Below are 19,568 nucleotides of genomic sequence, written 5' to 3' on the forward strand. Positions count from 1 at the left end.
TCTCTTGTCCAAACTGCCAAAACACAAAAACTTGTTCAGGGTCCTAAAAAGTCAAAGTTTACCAGTAACATGTTTTTATCTATCTTATCTATCTATCTAGATAGATATATAAAGAAAAGTTTTCTTCTGCTGCTAAACTAGCTGCATGCTAAAACTATCTGTAGGATTACAGAAATAAGATTCAAGAAAGTAATATTTTTGACTCTTAAGTAATACTTAAATATTGTTAAGATCTTATTTCTTTTATTTTCACAAGGAAGCTGTTCTTTGTATATTTTAAGCTATGCTGCTGAGCATCCTGATTTGCTTAAGCACTACCACATACAAAAACGTTAATTTAAAACACGACATGAACTCAAGAAACTGATGTACATTCCCTTTATTAACAAGAACCAACTTTCTCAAGAACTTCACGTGAAAACACATCAGGTGGGTCCACTGCACACACTGCAGACAGACATCAGTCACTGAGTGGGTTTACTGTTGTGCTGTGCAACTTCAGAGGCTGAAGCAAGTCACCTTCATTCTTCCTCTCACTTTCTTCAGTATAAATATTATGCTGTGAAATATAGGATATCACTGAGTCTGGCATGAGGTATTTTACACTCAGTCCTCTGCACAAGGCGGTGCGTATCTGTGTTGCACTGATTTCATTCTGAATCCATTCTTTCACCAGAAAGATATTGTGCTGAAATTTAGTTAAGAGGTCTGATTCATTGATGTACTGAGCAGGATCAGAGCCAGCACGGCTAATACAGACCAAACCAAACTTCTCCACTATTTCTTTGATGTGTTCTTCCTTCCAAAGATTGGGTGTCTTAAATGTCTGTAGAAAATCAGCCCCACAGAGCAGCTTTAATTCCGGTTGAACTGGAAAGACAAAAGGAAATGAGATATTTCTATACTTGCCTCTTTTTATAGGAATTTAGTCCGGTTTAATGTATCAGTATTTAAAAAAAATAATTTACCTTTACTCCAGTTTTCTTTCAAAAAGTTTTCAAGAAAAATTCAGCTTAGTTAGACTTTATGTGTTTGGTCACAATTTATCATCTACTTCAGTATCACTCACGTTATAACAAATATTATCTGTACCATTATAAAGGAGAATTATTCCTCCACTCAAGTGAGTGAAAAAGGGGAAGAAGCAAATAAAGATAATTACTGCAGCACAAAGACTGGCCTTGGTTGAACCTGGCCACTACACCCTAGCCTGCCCTGCTCACTTTGCTCAGGTGCTGTGGGACCATCTTCATCTGGTGAGCCCTTGCATGTTACCACAAACAGCTCCCCAGCCCTCAGGGGACCACAGACACAATACATACTGCCACCTTAGCCAGACAACAACCCAGAATGTCTCCTGGCTTTGCACACCTGTATCATCTAAAACATGATGGAGTCTGACTACCCTTACTGGTACAACAAGATCAGTAGTTGACTTACCAAGTTTTATTTTATTTTTAGAGACATTTGAACCAGCAGAATATTAAACAGATAATATTTTCTGTCATGTGGCCTTGGCTTTTTTGATCTTTTTGATTTCTCTCCTTTTCTTAATTGCTGCTCACTGCCTAAGCCCCAGTACAGAAATATCTTTTTCCTGTAAGTCTATTCTACAGCACTTATCATGATACCATCCAAGTACTTCACAAATATTGACTAAGACTTTCACAGCCTTGCATTCATGTGAAATCAAGCGAAAGGATAGAAGGATTGTCTCCATTTTACATTTATTTGTGATTGTAGACTATTAGCATATATGCAACTCATACAAACACTTTAAATCAGCTATTTGAGAGGAATCATGAAAAGGATACTTTAGGGTCTTAAAGACTCAACTCAGTTTTGCAGAGGTTTAGTATATACCACTGAGTTAAGTACAGCAAGCATTTCTTCTAACACCCCTCACTACACACCTTCTGACCTCTACAAAGGCGGAAGGGTACTGCACTGCACCTTCCTCTGCTCTGAATGCAGAATCATGACAGGAGGACAACTGTATGAGAATAAGGCTAGTTTCAAACATTCACAGACCGTCCACATACTTAAAAGTATAATTATGGGTGTTTTTTTAGAATTTATAATTAGCATATTTGGTAGGAATATGTAACAGCCCACTCCCCACAAAACACCCAGTAAATTTTTTTATACCCACATCTGCAAGCTTGGAACCTTTAGATTCAATGCTCTCATCTTGCCACTGGAGGTACGGCAGAAGCACTTGCAACAGCTGTCTGTGATCCCTGTTGGGACCAGGGCTACAGAAGTACTGAACTCTGAAAGAATGTTCCAGGTACTTTTTGACAGCTGATGAACAATGCAACACCAAGAACCTTAGGATTCACATTCCAAGCCATCCCCTGCTCATCTATTTCCTTATGCCAGTTCCAATCTTACTGTCTTTCCACTCATAGATTGTACTCTTGCTTTCCAGTTTCTTGTCCTCACTTCCTGTTTAGACTGTTTCCAGTCCATTGCTTTCCAGAGCCTTACCTGGGTTTCAAGTCACAGCTTGTTACTTACAGCAACCTCCACAATAAAACAGTACTCTATAACCCAAGCTCTATGAGTTACACCAGTTACACCAGAGCTTTCATAGTGTTGCTGGGCTTTCACACATTGCAATCCTAGGTTACTGGAAGCTAACTCAACCGATCTCAAGCTTTACAAATAGGCTGTCAATTCCACACATATATCTCTGCCTGTTCTACATCATCTGTGCCAATGAGAAAAAATTTTGTTTGGCCTTTCAAGGGCACTAAATAATGATCTGCAGCTTCCACTACAGACAATGGCATAAAACCCAAATGGCTGCTGCAATTCTTCATATGTGGATAAGTATGACAGCCTTTATTTCAGGCCATGATACGTCTGGATCAGGGGAATTTCTGCTTGCTGTCGATTGGCATAGCTCAGTCAATGATGGTGGACAGAAATAAATTGAAGTTCTTTAAAATGCTGTGCAGGGAGAAAGGAGAGGGTAAGCTAAAGAAGAAATAAGTATTAACACAAAGGAAGTAGCTGGATTTAAAGTCTAATTAAGGGAAACTGCTGTTGCAATGTGCTAGAGAAAAGCATTCAAGAAGCAACAACAAAGTTGTTCATGTAAGGCAGCTGAGAGACCTGAGGTGCAAGGGATTCAATTCAAAATGAAATTAAGACAATCAACCATCTAAGTAGAAGAAATACTGCATGTGAAGCTGTATTTGGTGAATCAAGGAGAGATGACAAATCCCTGGACACTGAAATACAGAGAACAAGAACTCTGTAGTCTTGTTATTTTTAGCTTCATCCTGAACAACTCTCACCGAAGATATTTTAAGTTTATTAAAACTGCAATTGTTTGTCTATACCTGTCCTCAGTGAGCCTTTTTATTTTCACTGTGTATTTAAAGGAGACGGTTATTTCATGTGGAATGAAAAATCATGAGGTTCATCACCATGCAAAGAAGACTTGCAGTTTAGCAGGCATATATTTAATAGAAAAATAGTAATTATGGAATTTTGCCATTGCTAAATTCAGCCATCAAGCTGAACTTTGGGAAAGCTTCCACTAGGTGATTGAGCCTTTCTGCAAACTTCACAGAAAACCCCAATTCAACATATTTAATTGTTGTTTTAAGGGGGGGAGGGAAGGGTGAGAAGGAAGGAGGAACTGAGTAACAGTTGCCTGTCATTATACAGTTTGTGCTGAACATTTCTTTCTTATAATGGGAAAGAATTCTGTTCTGCTCTGCACTTCTCAGTAGCTCTTGATTACTGCCCATGCTATACCATGCTAGTGACCAAAGGAAGTGGGATGAAAATATCCTGCCTCTCTTGGTGGGCCACATGTTTAATGAAGCCAAATCCATATCACTGTCCAGTCAGTCAAAGCACTGAAGGCACAGAAACTAAGTAATGGCAGGACGCTAGCCTTTCTCTGTTCAAAGTAATGGACTGTTCTTTATGATAGCTGACAGGCAGAACAAAAATAAAACAAAAAATTCCAGCCACTATGTACTAGACAGAGAAACCTATTTCTTGCCCATCCTCTTTCTCACCTCATTTTCATTATGCCTTTTGGTTTTGACTGTAGAGAAATCCTGTGAAGATGTCTGATGAATTCTAAACTAAGACTATTTTCTGGGAAAGAAAGGCTAGTTTTAACATTTGTTTTCTGACCGTTTTTACACAAAATGCTATAGAGCTTGAACGAACTACTGAAAAATAGCCAAGCCAATTTTTTTGTAATGGAAAATGAAAATAGTCTTCATTACTTTCACACTGATTTTCCTTAGTGTGGCAATGTGGAATAATCTGACTTGTCACTTGCCAACAATCAGCAACCCCCATCAGACACAAGATTCAACCACCCTCTAAATGCCTTGAGATTTTTTTCCCTTACCATCTATATAAAACACAACAACTTACCTTCTGGAAAACTTTTGTGTAACCATGAACAACATAAATGTATTATGCTGTAATACTACAGGAAAATATGTGCTTTATCAAAAATCTAGCAGCATGCTAGCAAGTCAAAGGGCTAATTAGGGAATGCAATCAAAACTGACAGTGTTTCAAGAACCTGACACATTTTACTGTCAACAGAAGCTTTTCTGTCCAGAACTGCAGTAAACACCAATGCATCAGCATCACTGCTGTTGTATCCATGTACCCTGTTCATTGCCTAAACTAGAATTACAATTCTAAGTAATCCTTACACATCTTGATGTTTTTTTATTCATATATTCTGCACTTTGCAAAGCCAAAGGGGCCACAACATACAGCTCTGTCACAGCTAAACTGATCCTTATAAACCCAAGAACTCATACAATTCCAAAATAAGTCTCCTGTCTATGTGAGTCACAATAAAGTAACTGCAGAGCAGCCCTACTGGCATTTGGCATGGCTTGGTTTTGGTAGGCAGCTCCAACCCACAAAACTTACCAGCTATTACAGTCAACCTTTTCATCAGTCTAGTTTGGTATAGGTATATAATTTTTAATGCTAAAGAAAGAATTGTGGTTACAGTTATGAACCAACCTGAGTGCTGGTAGGAAAGGGAATCCTCTGCAGATCTCTCTATGGGCTGTTTGTTTTTCATTAATTCCTTCTTGGACTGGAGCAATCTGAGTGATTCATTGTAATGGTGCCTGCATTTAAAATAAAGGCTTCTGTGTGAGGTAATCGTCTCAGAGATGCACAAAGTGATTACCTGGCACTTTCAGATTCAAAAGCACAGTCTGCTTGTATTCAAATCCAAAGTGCATAAAATTTGTTAAGAATTTTGCATATTAATTCTACCATGATATTAGTATCAATGTAGTTAGTATTTTACAGAATTCCCAAGCAATCTCTATTGTACTCTGGTTTTCAATTCCTTTTTGAAATTCTACCATTATGACAATTTTGGTAGCAACATTACCTTCAAAGCAGTATGGAGTGAAACAGGATTAAAGCACACTTCAATCACTAGATTTAATTTTTTGATTAAATACAACCCCTCATGATGATGTTTCTGTAACATGTGCTCAGTTTTTAGGAGGAGCCATTATTGTTGAGAATAAGAGCTTCCTCTGCTCCACAAAAGATGTTCCCTGCTTTTTCACCTTCTGGTTTTCCCTTTATTTTTGATTAAAAGAATCACAATCCTGAGAAACTCAAAATATACAGCTCAGATTTTCTACTTCTGCTATGCTTCTAATTTTACTGAATTCAGACCAATGAAGGCAAGCAAGGATCCTTTTGGCAGTTTTTCCAGGTTTATATGACTTCCTTCTTTTGCTGCTTCTGATCATGGGCGCCCCACTGCAATACTGGTACTGATGGTAGTGGTCCCTTCTTTGATCATGAGGGCAATCTTAGATCTGAACACCTAAACTCGTTCTGTCCAAATCAGCATGTGTTCAGAACAGTCCTTGACTTGCACCATCCTGAAGCCTTTCTCACACTGGCAGAAGCCAAGACTGCTTCAGGAAACAAGCTCACGGTTAAACAGGACAGGCAGCGACAGAGTGAAAGTGGTGTCTCTCTAGCACATATACAGCCTAAGTGACCACCAGGTCTCGTACAGCTGTTTCAAAGCAAAGACTACAAGCTACTGAATTCAGTATGTATACAAAGCCCTTTGAATGCCCAGCCTAAGGAATTAATTTGTAGTTTAGTGATTTAAATGTACACTCTCAAAGCAAATACTTCTAGTCACAGGAGTAAGTTGTCAAGTGTCAAGAATATAGATCTAGATAGGGTGCGTAATTACCTCCAGTAACTTTTGATGTTCAGCCATTAGCTGAAGAAGCTACACGGGCAAGAGGTGAAGGACATAATGGTAGTAGGTAGCAGTAACTTGGCCTGTGCCTCCCTACATCTCTATTTTAAATCCTGCCTTATAATAAACAGGCTGATGCTATGTAAAAAGTACACTAGCTTTGTACCATGGACTGACATTCTTGAGCCATGATGCAAAAACAACTCTTGGCAAAGAGCTCACTGCAGGACTAATGTTACAAGTACTGCAAATTCTGAACTGCCAGAAGGCCTGTTCAACAGCTGTTTCAAGTGCTGGAGCAGGGAGGGCCATGTTATTTTACAGACACACCAAAGAGTACAATCTGCCAGTTTATCAAGCACTTTCTGAACTGTGTAGGAAGCTTTGAGTAATGATGCAACTATATCACAAGCACAATTCAATGGAAGTTGGGTAAGAGAGATCTTAGCCAGTTCTAAATAAATTCATAGTATATCTGCACCACAGTCAAATCTACACTACAAGAGAATGAAAGTAGTTCTTTGCTTACTAACACAATACTGTTTTGTTGCATAGGAAAAATATTCAGGAACAGTAGCTAAGTGGAAAATAGCTCGTTACCTGATTCTCTCTAAAAATAGCCTTGATATAGTCTCCAAAACCTCCATACTCAATGGAACAGTCAGCTAACAGCACCACCACAAGTGGGATATGAGCCTTGCTGCTTAAAATTCTTTTATGTCATAAGTATATGAGAGCCTCTGCAAAATCCATAGATTTTGATGAAATATGACAATTTCATTGCACTCAGGTAAAACAAGTAATGTAGGAAAAAGCCACTTGTGTGTCTTGGGACACAATGTTCTGCTGTAGTTAAGCGTACAATTCAAAATACTGATAAGAAGAGACATTTTGGTACAGTAATTTTTTTGTCTCAGAATAGCAAAATCTCTTTCTATTGGTACTAAAGTTTCCTACCTGAGGGAGCTTATAGTGTGGGCAGCAACTGGTTCTTTGACCAGGGAAGAAGCTATAGACTAAACTTCACCACTTATGAAGCTGCACAACTCCATGACAAACCATTATCAATTTATGGTAAGGATCTAACCCTAAATTTAGCCATCTTTTTTTTTTAAATATTCATGTCTGACAGTCAAAATACAACACAAACCCCAAATACCTACACATCTGCTATTTCATCAGGATGCTGCATCCCCATTCTAGGGATCAGCATTAGATTATGGTGCTGGTTCAGATCTGTGTAGGTCACCAACTAGGAAAAATATGCTTTAAACTTGTTTATCTCTGTAATAGGCATCCATTTTAACATTTCGTGCATTTATAAAACCAGAGGTTCACTTTGTAGGGTAGCAGGAAATTGGGCTGTTCATACTACATTGATACTACTTTCCCTGAGTAGAAAACTGTACATGCAGGTTTTATCTATTGTACCTCTTAAACTAAAGAACTCTGAAGTGGATTTTCTATTCACAAACCAAATCTGGCAAGCAGCACTCACTGGAGCTGTGTGAAATCAAAGTCTTTGTAAGTAGGATCAACTGAACGGTAAGATTTATGGCTGCTTCTCTGGAGGAAAGTAGTTTTACAAAACTGAAGTTTAGGAGACAAATCCTGTACCCAATCCATAATGCAGGACAGACCTTTAGGTGATTTCTCACACTGGAATATACAAACATGACTAGAGATAAGAACAGAGATGTTTTCTGCAAAGACAGGGTAGCGCTGCCTAGCCTTCCTCCTGCCCTGATCCTATGCTGCTGGCTGGAGGGAAGGGGCAAAAGAAGCAATGAGATGTCTACATTCACTCAAAGTACATAAAAGCAGAACTAAAAGGCTCTACTCATGTATGTATGTAGGGCGGTCTTGTGTATGCTGGAGATATTTAAATATAAGTTGTGCAGACACGGTGCATAGGGACATGGTATGGTTTAGCAGTGGAGTTGGCAGCATTAGGTAAATGGTTGGACTCAATGACCTCAAAAGTCTTTTCCAGTGTAAAACATTCTGTGATTCTATGCTTTTGTAGAGTAACAGGTCTGGGTTTTAACTGCTTTCACACTGGGCCATAGGAGCATTCTAGGCAGTTGTTGGAAGGCACTTTTAAAGCCCCACACTATACAAACAACTGTTTCCAGTTAGAAGGTAACTTCGAAAATGTGGACAAAAATGAAGAATCATTGATAGATCTTACAGCACATTTGCTTTCTTGAAAGCATACATAACATTTTAAGAATAGCTATTGATTTCTGTAGTGTCTACCTTTCCAAAAAGTGGCTAGCATAAGAAGTGCTATCATACCTTGTCCCATAATATCAAGACCAGCCATATGGAGAAAAGCCACATTTCAAGGTCCTTACAACGGCTGGTTTTGGACAAATTATTTTATTTTTCCTTCCAGTAATAACCCCCAGCAAACTCAGTGATTCTGAAGAAAGCATCAGCAGTTCTGGCTTGGGTTTAACTTGCCATTACAGTTAATAAGAAATCTCTTCAAGGATGCATGAATAGATAAACCTGCAGGCATCATAAAGCCAACAGAACTCATCTGGAATAGGGATGCTCCTGAAGAATAGGTTTGATTGCAAACTCTCTTACATTCTGATTAAGATCTCTACATTACTTGCTTAGAGACTTAAAAACAACATAAGTAACAGGAATGACAAGACCTCTGCTGCAGAACTCTTTCAGTGACTACAAGTTTGCAAGACTCTTCCTTGTCAAAGGTTTTCTACATGCATCTAACTACTTAAATGGCACAAGTGCAGTACTGTTGTGTGTTCCATTTCTGGGGAAAGTCTCTACTTTGCACTAGGGAAGGAAAGAGTCCTGATGGGGAATACTGACTGCACAGCCTTTCTGAAGGAAAGTGATGTCAATTTTCACTGCTCACGAATCTAATCTGTATGTCACAGCAGATGATGCCATCCACAGACACGTTCTGCTTGCTTGACTATTGTACATCAGTGAGTTCTGTGCATTGATCTGGTAGTCTGACAGGTTTTTGGCAATCAACAACTTCATGAGGAAAAGAAAAAAAATGTAAATACCTTAATACTTTTACTGTCTCTGTCCATGTCTCCTGCTCACTCTCCCATGGATCAACCCGGATCCAATCAGATGTCTCCAGTGCTAGTTTAGCCATTGCTATGCGGTGCCTTGCTGAAACCAAGCCTTTCTTTCCATAGTTATCATTAACAGGAGACATTATGCCTTCAATCACCTGATATCTTCCTTTGAAAAAAAGAAAGGAAAAAAAAATGTAACCTTCACAGAATCTTGACATTCAGGGTGGATGGGACCTTGGGAAGTGATCTAGTCCAACCTCTTCAAAGCGTGGTTAATTTGAAAGTTATAAGAGGCTATGCACAACCTGATCTAGGTATTATTTTTAATATAGAAACAGCAATTAAATTAAAAAGCAGCCTTCTTGTTCAATATGTTAATCCTATTAGATGATTCAAAGAAGGAAAGTTGGATGATCTTACAATTTTCTAGCAAGTATAAATGTTTATAATTTATGATGCAAGCTATCAACATTGCTAGATGTAATTCAGTTTTACATTCCGTAAGTACAGCTTTTATATAGCCAGAGCGATGGATTATTTGACCACTGCTTTGTTCTTAAGCATCTGATGTTTGTTATTTATCAAAATAATTGTGCTTTTTATTGTGTTAAAGCAAGAATTATAGGGTATTACTGCAGCTGTGATTCATGCAATTCAGACAAATAAGAGGACTGAAGAACAAAGATGGAGCTAAAGGAATCCAAATTGAGACGTACAGCACTATGGTCCAAATATCAGCTTAGCAATGTTAATGACCCTTCCTGTATCAGGTTAATCTAATTGAAAATACACTCATACTTTTCCACCCTTTTTAACATAATGTAATCATTAATACCACAAGTTCTTTCTGTTAAGACTTTGCAGTCCTGATCTCAAATCAGGAAACAAAAATGTATCTCTCATTTTAATAAATCAACAAGGAATTATGAGCTGTGTCCCTCAAGAAACAAAGAGAGAATGTTTGAAATAAACAAATGAAACAAAATTATTTCTAATGAACTGTGATAAATATGATACTCAAAAATCCTCTTCATTTCTTTTCTAATTCAATTATTTCAACAGAGACGCTTCAAGAAGGCGGCAAGTTCCCTCTATTGCCTTGTACTGAAAATGATATTTTTAGACTCATAATTTCTGATACTGGCATATGACAATTTAATAATATAAAATGATAGTATAGTAACCTTTTTTCCAAAAGAACTTAAGTGAATTGGACTTAAAAAACAGCATTAAAATTCCATGAGATTTACAAGCCTTTCTCCTGTTAAAACGTCAGTCCAAACTCTTCCCTGTTTAAAACATTCTCATTACAGGCAAAGTGATCAACAGAGAAACAAAATTTTCCAGAAACATGCAAAGATGAAGTCCGTTTCTTGACATGAAAAATTTTCACTTGACATATAAGCAACAATTATTCTCTGATACTTTGATATTACACAATGCCAGAACAAATTCTCACTTAAAGGGAATAAAATTAGGGTTTAAATTAATTAATGTGTTACCTTTATTAAAAGGGTTTTCTTACCCAGTAATTTTTTTCATCCTTGCAGTTTCTATTTTAAATTAATATATTAAATTAAAAAATTAAACCTGTGAGATCATGTTAGCCAAGAATGATTGCAACTCTACCGTATCCTTGTGAGCTGTAGATATTTCAGTTTCTCAACTGGCCGAGCACTGCACAAACTGAATAAGCTAACAGCTTCAGATGCCATATTAGCTTGTTCAAAGCAGAAATGAAACCAAATGGAGGAAAAAAAATAAAGTTCCTACTACTTAAGGTACCAAAGTCAAATACAATAACCATTTGAGAAACTTCACAGCAACTGAGTAATGCAGCTCTGAGCAAATATGATGCACATAGAAACTTCCCACCTCAAAATATAAGCTTTATCACTCAAAATATAGGAGAATATTGTATTAGTGTCTTGAAAGAGCTTCTGTATTGAAGTGCTAGTCATGATTTCCCTCGAGCCCACAAGAAATCAACAGTTATCCTCCCAGAACTCTCAGTCTAGTAATGCTAGGAAAACAAAGGCAATGATTTTTCATTGCTCCATTATAATTAAGTGGGGTGGATGGATGTTCAGATGCTACCTAGGGGACAAAATGAAAACAAATGCACCATGTAATGACTAGATACAAGTAATCCCAAATATTTCAGTTCAAAGCAATTTACTATCTAAATATCAAAAAGATACCATCCTGTGCTTACCTTCCCATGACATGTATGTACAGATGGCCAAGCATGAAAAAAAAAAATAGGCAAGACTTTAACTGGATAGTCACTTTCTGTGAGAAGAATTCAACAGAAGGAAAATCAAAGGGGTAAACAATTCAGCAATCATTGCATTGAAAGTCAACATAAACAACAAACACAGCAGAGCAGTAATGGACAATCTTTTAGATTAGCTCTCCATAGGATGGATGACTTCCCCTTCACCACTTCAGAGTGCCTGAAAGATGCACTCACTGAATTAGATGAGGTGTGCAAACACTGTAGCGACAGATGCCACATGAATACTGAGACAAACATAAACCATATCCACCCGGCTGAGTGAACCACAGGGCCTGAGGGTGCAGATTTACCTCTGTAGTCAGCCAGCCACTCAGGTACATGGCAACTTCAGGAACTCTCCTTCAACAGCTAAGTGACCACACACAATAATCAGTCCTCAGATAAATGCTGACTGTCTCCACACACCACATCTACAATAAACATTCCATATCCAGACCTCAAAATGCAACTTCTATGGAGTTCACTGGATTTGGACAAAAAGAATGAAAGGCAGTTTCTTGACAGACCATGAAAAGGAAAGTTAAACCCATCACCCTCAGAGTATCAATATGAATAATAAAGTATTGTAGCTCTACTCACAGGATACCCTATTCTAAAATGCTGTCATCCAAACTGACTTCTGCCACATAGCATGACTGGAAGCAATGGTTCTCTTCATAGATGCTACAAAACAGACAACTAGGATTCCAGTGTCAAATACAGGGCACAACTCAAGCATCATGGCAAGCAGGGGATGCCCACCTGTTAACCTGCTGGGGTTTAGAGTAAAACAACAGAACTTATGGAAGAGAAAGATACCTACATTTCTTCCACTTAGAAAAACATTCCTTAAATTCAGGAAAAGGCTAGGAGCCAAACTATATGCGCAGCTAACAGTATTCAGAAAACCAAGTTTTATCTAACAGAAGTGTTTTCTTTAGGGATGTGGTATATCTTGAGGTAACATTTATGATTCGCTTCTTTGATTTGCACCTCTGCAAAGTGCTCTCTATAGCTTTAACTCTTTCTGAATGTTGAGACACATGTGTGCCTCTTCATGTGTCTTTCAAGGTTAGAGCCTAACATAATTAACCAAGTACTGCTCTTGCAAGCAGTGCTTGCTTCAATCATTAAAAATTTTACTGTAAATCATGTAATTGGAAAAAAAAAAACACAAACCAGCGAACCAAACATTTGTTTCATTTTTAAAGTTCAGTTAGTTTTGACTACCTGTCTGTGAACAGTTATTGTATATGTAGTAAGTAACTAGGAATGATCTGTATTACTCTACACACTAATAGAGAGTAGGATCAAACCAGGGTTCTCAAATCCCTGATACCAGAACTGTTGCAGGGAAACAACTTGAAGATGTGTATTTATGCTGACTGGCTGCTGAGAGAACCATTTCCTACCCTTTTCTTGAAGTATCAGCTAATTTTAATCAGATGCAGCCCTTGAACAACATAAAACTCTAAATTCCCAAGGCTGGTGAGTGACTAATTAGTCCTTGGACCTCTCAGCTATACTGTCCAGCTCTGCATTTGACACAATCCATTGATTTGCCACATTTTTTCCCCAAGTTTCCCTAAGATGTTACCTTATTTTCCTTCACCTCCCCCTTTGCATCTGTCTTGTCAGAAAGAAATATCTCCCTTTCATCTTCACCTTCGTTTACCTTCTGTCCCTTTTGTTCTTATCTAGAGTAAATATCATCCACTGGCAATACCTAGAAAAAGGGTTTTAAACATCTTCCACAGGCTGATTTTAGCACTATTTCTTTGGACTTTATGCTCAGTTAAGAAATACAGTCAAATAAAAGCATCTGGCATTAGATCTTAAACAGATTAGAAAGGCAGTTGCCACAGCCAGTACAAGTTTAAAGAAACAATTTTAAAACAATGGATTGAATCTTAGAAGATTCTAGCTTTGTGCAAGGATGTGTAAGGAGTCAAATTCACATGAGCAGAGACAAAAGCCAGCTAAAGAGAATCATTAGAGTTATTCAGTCACACGTAGCTACATTTGTTGTATTTTAAAAATGGCATGACAAGATTTGTTGACAGATACTAACAGTGAAAGGATGAATTACTTGACATGTGGCAATGAAACTTAAAGTATCAGAAACTCAATAAAAGCCCCTACTTAAAATAGGGATGTATGAAAAATAAGGTTAGACAGTATTTGAAACTGAAGTGATGTGCAAAAAGCTAGTAGACAGAATTACTGGAGATGTCAGTCAGTGTGCACATCAGGGACAGTCATGTCACTCTTAACAGTAAAACCTGACTGTGAAGCCAGCTCCAGCCAAGCTATTGCACAACTGGTCATTTCTCTCTGATTTGTGGTTGAGCAGAAATACTGAAGTGGCACTATAAGTGATTCTCATAGCCTAAGAAACATCACCCCCCATAGAGTCATATAAGATTGGAAAAGACCTCCAAGACCACTAACCTAACACTGCCAATTCCACCACTAAACCACATCCCTCAACACCACATCCACTTGTATTCTGAATGCATCCATGGACAGTGGACACCACTTTCCTGGGCATTCTTTCCTGGCAGACTTAACCACTGTTTCACCAAAGAAATTTTTCCTAATGTCCAATCTAAATCTCCCCTGGTGCAACTTGAGATCATTTCCTTTCATCCCATCTCTTGTTACCTGAGAGAAGAGCCCAACCTTCCACCTGTTACAACCTCCTTTCAGGTAACTGTAGAGAGAGACAAGGTTTCTACTCCACGCTTAAGTAGCAAAAGCAGTTACAAAATTACAGTAAGACAGTTCAAATTTCTTCTTAACTCTTTACTTCTAGTCCTACAGGAACAACAAAAGCATTTTGCAGTTACAACAGAGACTTGTAGAGACAGGCATCAGAGCTGGCTATGTAAATTCTTCCTCATGAAAGCCATAGAATATGTAGCTGCTGCTTTTACTGCCCAATATTAGTGGGTTAGCAAATTCACCCCTCTCCTTCAACAGCCAAATTCCTTTCACTATTATTTTCTGTTCAGACTCCTACTGAACCACCTCTTTAGGAACTTCTCTGCCAAGATCCAATAAACCAGGAAACCTCTTCCAGAAACATATGTATATATTTTAGCTGCCAGATGAGGGGAAAAAAAAGCCTCCGCAGCTAAAGACCTGATCAAGCTTAGAGTTCAGTGCTTCTCAGGAGCTTTTCTGATCCTTGCTTAAGTGCCTGATGTTACCTACTTTTCTCCTTTGCTAAAGAAACTTCCAAGTGCACTGACGCCTACCTTTTCTGATCTCCTTTATGAGTGAACTGTTTTGCTATGGGAGATAACTTGTACATCTTAGTGAAGATGAATAATGAATAATTGATGTTTCATCTTTTCTACAGTTTCACTCAGCTATCAAAACCACTAACTGTAACGTTTCTTCAGATTAAAACACAGTATACAAAAAAGCATGAAATTCAAACACAAGTGTTTCTTCCCGGTTTTGAAATTATTAAGCATACTCTTCACAGCTCAGCCTGTTCCATGAATACAATTCTAAAACTGCTGATAAAACTTTCAGTTTATTTGTATCAATGCGCATTACCATGTACTGAGCCAAAGGAAAAGGTAATGATGGACTTTCTATATAGAATATGCCATGAAAACCTCATATTGAACAATCAGTAAATAGTATGAAGATTAAGCCAGCTGTAAAGTGATAGCTTACCTACAGTGAGTGGTGAAACTCTTTCTTCCCTTTTCACAGTAAAATGTGGTGTGTGAGTGGTCCTAACAACACCTTACTGACCTGTTTGGTGCAGGTGATCTCTAGCCAGCTCAAATAACCGCATATGCATGTTTGTGATGGGGTTAAAGGAGCCACAGGCTAGAAGAATGACAGGTATCCTGCTCTTCATTCTGACAGCAAAACATTAAAAGTCCACCCTAAAAAAAAAAATAAAAAAAATAAAATATAAGCACGACAAAGAGCAGCCTGCTTATTGTTCCTCAATCTAAAAGCACTGTGTTCTGAACTCCCTACTCCTGAACACTGGTAAAGTAGAGCAGCATGCAGGAAGAACTACCTCAGAAACATGCATTCTTTCATATTCATTAGGAAAGCATCAACAAGTTCTGCTTCTCCATACACAGAGATGGCTAGAAAGTTTTCCCAGAAATTCATATTGTCACTGTTACAAACTGCTGTCATCTTTTTCACACGTTTTTATATTTTTAACCTGCTTTTTCCACAAAGAAAGGTTTCATTCTGTTTGTTAATCCTATTAATAACTTTGGATCCCGCAGGCCAGATTGTATTTTTTTAAAATAACTTCTTAGAGTGGACCTTTGCAACATATGGCAAAACCCCACATGCAGCACTCAAAGCTAAGTTTGACTTTCTTAGGTGGGCTGGTGGCCTATCAGACAGCCAGTAAATACTTCTAGCTAGATTATCGGCAACTGCTTGTCCAGTTGAGCCAGTGATGATTGATCAACAACAGGGAAGAGCAAGCAGGACAAACTATAGCCCTTACAGGAAAACACTAGGGACAGTAAGAAGCTATGAATAGGGTGAACAGGGGGAGAACAATGCTGTTAAAAGCCTTGCAGGTGCTTTTACAAACAATCCTTTGATAATTTGGTTAAACTCTCAGTTACCACAATAAAAAAAGCAGCAGAAATCAGTTTAAATTAGTCACTGTGCTTGGAGCCACTTATTTGCATAGCTCTTTTTAGAACTGATACAGAATATATTTGGCACAGTAGAAAAACAGTTGTGTCCTACATACATATCTGTGAATTCCATTTTTAGATGGGGCTCTCTTCTTTCCTAGGAATTGAAGTCTCTACAATGCTTACACTCATGTATCACACATACACAATTCTCTTCCTTTCCCCTGGCCTCCAGTCCTCTCCATCAAGTAAAACAGTCTTCCTCCAGAAGACACTTGCATCCTAAACTTCCGGTCAGTCCTGGGTTAACAGACTGAATGCAGGAGACTGAATCCAAAGGATTCTGTGCTCTGTTTAGTCAAATCTTATTCTCCACCTGAAGTATACCACAGTATACCAGAGTAGCTCAGAGACTATTTCTCACTGTTTCCACTTCTTATATACCTTTTTTTTCCCCTTCCTCTTTTTTTTTTCCCTTTTCTTACTTAGAAAAGAATTAAAAGCAATGCTTAAGTCAATGTCAAGTTGATGTTTAACAGCTGCCAACTCTATCAGTTCATCTGCAGATGATTTACAACTCTGAAGCTTAGGACTATACAGCATTCAGTGCATCTAGCAACAAGTTTTAATATTTTCACTTGTGACATGCTGGCAGTTTACAAACCTTTTATAAAAAAAAATATTTGAAGAATACATGCTGTATGTACCATGATCATCTAGTACTTAATATAATTAAGATTCTTTTATGACCTTTTAATTTTATTTTTCCTATCTCACATCATACTAAGGGAGCCATACTCAGGCAGAAAAGTCTCACTGGCTGTGCAGCCATTTGAAAGTTCGCAATAATAACAGAATTTTCAGGGTTGTAAGGGACCTCAAGGATCATCTAGTTCCAACCCCCCTGCCACGGGCAGGGACACCTCACACTAGATCAGATTGCTCAGAGCCCCATCCAGCCTGGCCTTGAAAACCTCTAGGGACAGGGCTTCTACCACCTCCCTGGGCAGCCTGTTGCAGTGTCTCACCACCCTCATGGTGAAGGACTTCGTTTCATAGGATTTTCTTCTCTGATCTACTATCCCTGCATAGGCACTAACAAACTCATATGTGAAAACTGTATGCAAATTTCACAGGTTCTTTATTCAGAAAAATCACACTCAAAGTGTTCTTTTGATCTATACAAGCAGTTCTGTAAATGTATCTTCATTGTATGAGGACAGGCCTTTTTGCCTTGAAACAGGTAGCAAGACATTAGTGTCTGTGATGAACTGAAAAAGAAATAATTGCTAGAAGTGTTCTCAATAGTCCCAATTTCTTGCTAGATAAGTTGTTGCCACAGTCGATGCTGAACTCCCAACCACAGAATCACAGAATCAACAAGGTTGGAAAAGACCTCAGAGATCATCAAGTCCAACCTATCACCCAGCACCTCATGACTAACTAAACCATGGCTTCAAGTGCCACATCCAATCCTTTTTTGAACACCTCCAGGGAAGGTGACTCCACCACCTCCTTGGGCAGCCCATTCCAATGGCAGATCACTCTTTCTGTGAAGAACTTTCTCCTCACCTCAAGCCTAAACTTCCCCTGGTGCAGCTTGAGACTGAGTCTTCTTGTTCTGGTGCTGGTTGCCTGGGAGAAGAGACCAACCCCCACCTGTCTACAACCTCCTTTCAGGTAGTTGTAGAGAGCAATAAGGTCTCCCCTGGGCCTCCTCTTCTCCAGGCTGAACAGCTCCAGGTCCATCAATCTCTCCTTATAGGGTTTGTGCTTGAGACCTCTCCCCAGCCTCACTGCCCTTCTCTGGACACGTTCAAGTGTCTCAATATCCTTCTTAAATTGAGGAGCCCAGAACTGGACACAGGACTCAAGGTGTGGCCTAACCAGAGCTGAGTACAGGGGCAGAATAACTTCTCCGCTCCTGCTGGCCACACTATTTCTGATACGGACCAGGATGCCATTGGCCTTCTTGGCCACCTGGGCACACTGCTGGCTCATGTTCAGCCACTGTCAACCAGTACCCCCAGGTCCCTTTCTGCCTGGCTGCTCTCCAGCCACTCTGACCCCAGCCTGTAGCTCTGCATGGGGTTGTTGTGGCCAAAGTGCAGCACCCGGCACTTGGACTTGTTAAAAGCCATCCTGTTGGACTCTGCCCATCTGTCCAGCCTGTCAAGGTCCCTCTGCAGAGCCCTTCTACCCTCTAACAGATCAACACCTGCTCCCAACTTGGTGTTGTCTGCAAACTTACTGATGATGGACTCAATCCCCTCATCCAGATCATCAATAAAGATATTGAACAGGACTGGGCCCTACACTGATCCCTGGGGGACACCACCAGTGACAGGCTGCCAGCTGGATGTGGCACCATTCACCACCACTCTCTGGGCTAGGCCCTCCAGCCAGTTCCTAACCCAGCACAGAATGCACCTGTCCAAGCCATGGGCTGACAGCTTGGCCAGGAGTTTGCTGTGGGGGACAGTGTCAAAGGCCTTGCTGAAGTCCAGGTAGACTACATCCACAGCCTGCCCCACTTCCACCAGCCAGGTCACCTGATCACAGAAGGAGATCAGGTTGGTCAGGTAGGACCTGCCCTTCCTAAATCTATGTTGGCTGGGTCAGATCCCTTATAAATCCCTAATAAATCAGTTCATTCCAGATGAAGAAACAGAAACGTTTTAGAACCACAGCTCTCAAATGACAGTTCATACAATGACATTCCTGAGTATCCAGCCCTGCAAACAGGCTTATACAAATCTGACAATCTAAACCAAATGACAGTCCCAACTGCCAAGCAGTATCAGTCAGCACCTGGCTCAAATACGTGTTCAGGGAGGAAAATACACCCTCCTTCTTCCTTGCTACACGTCAATGGCAGCTGCAGCTCTTAGAGCGCTGTTATGTTCCCTATTCAGAGAAAGTGTAGTTTACATTTCCTTTGCTATCGTGACTGTCATAAATGGAATGATATTTTGGTTTTTGAAAATAAGTTTTTAATCCTATAGACTTCTCTATTTCTTACCTAAACCAGATGTGTTGAATGGTTTGATTGCAGTTCTCACTCATTTATAGTTATTTATACTTCAGAGGCTCGAGGGAAAGACTCCAACCTGTAATTTGTAACAATAACAAGACACAGACTCAAAATTCAAACCAAAACAGCAAAAAGAAAAAAAATAAATTCAAACCAAGAATGTACTAACAGTAAGCCTATAGTAGAGGGGCATTTCTAAAGATACTTTCATACATATAGACACCCTATGCACACATATATAAAATAACTATGTAATCACAACAGCAGCATTTTTATTGCAACTATAGTGTATCCTAAACTTATTCAA

At 39.1% G+C, this 19,568-nt stretch overlaps 1 protein-coding gene across 1 annotated transcript; it reads right to left on the reverse strand.

The window, feature by feature from the left end:
- Positions 1-381: 381 nt before the first annotated feature.
- Positions 382-19,282, reverse strand: NMNAT3 (nicotinamide nucleotide adenylyltransferase 3). The gene is made up of 5 exons (XM_054385994.1): positions 19,250-19,282; positions 15,362-15,498; positions 9,295-9,478; positions 5,023-5,132; positions 382-870 (listed from the first exon to the last, which is right to left on the reverse strand). Exons 2-5 carry the CDS (start codon positions 15,468-15,470, stop codon positions 461-463), a joined length of 813 nt encoding a protein of 270 aa, XP_054241969.1. The 5' UTR covers positions 15,471-15,498; positions 19,250-19,282; the 3' UTR covers positions 382-460.
- Positions 19,283-19,568: the final 286 nt, after the last annotated feature.

This window comes from Indicator indicator, chromosome 13, assembly GCF_027791375.1.
Source record: "Indicator indicator isolate 239-I01 chromosome 13, UM_Iind_1.1, whole genome shotgun sequence".
NCBI lineage: Eukaryota > Metazoa > Chordata > Aves > Piciformes > Indicatoridae > Indicator > Indicator indicator.

Coding starts and splice junctions, on each gene's coding strand:
- NMNAT3 (XM_054385994.1), bottom strand. CDS start 15,470: ATGAAGAGCAGGATACCTGTCATTCTTCTAGCCTGTGGCTCCTTTAAC. Junction 9,479..15,361: donor AGATCACCTGCACCAAACAG/GTCAGTAAGGTG, acceptor TTTTTTTCAAAG/GAAGATATCAGGTGATTGAA. Junction 5,133..9,294: donor GAGACAGTAAAAGTATTAAG/GTATTTACATTT, acceptor TTTTAAATGCAG/GCACCATTACAATGAATCAC.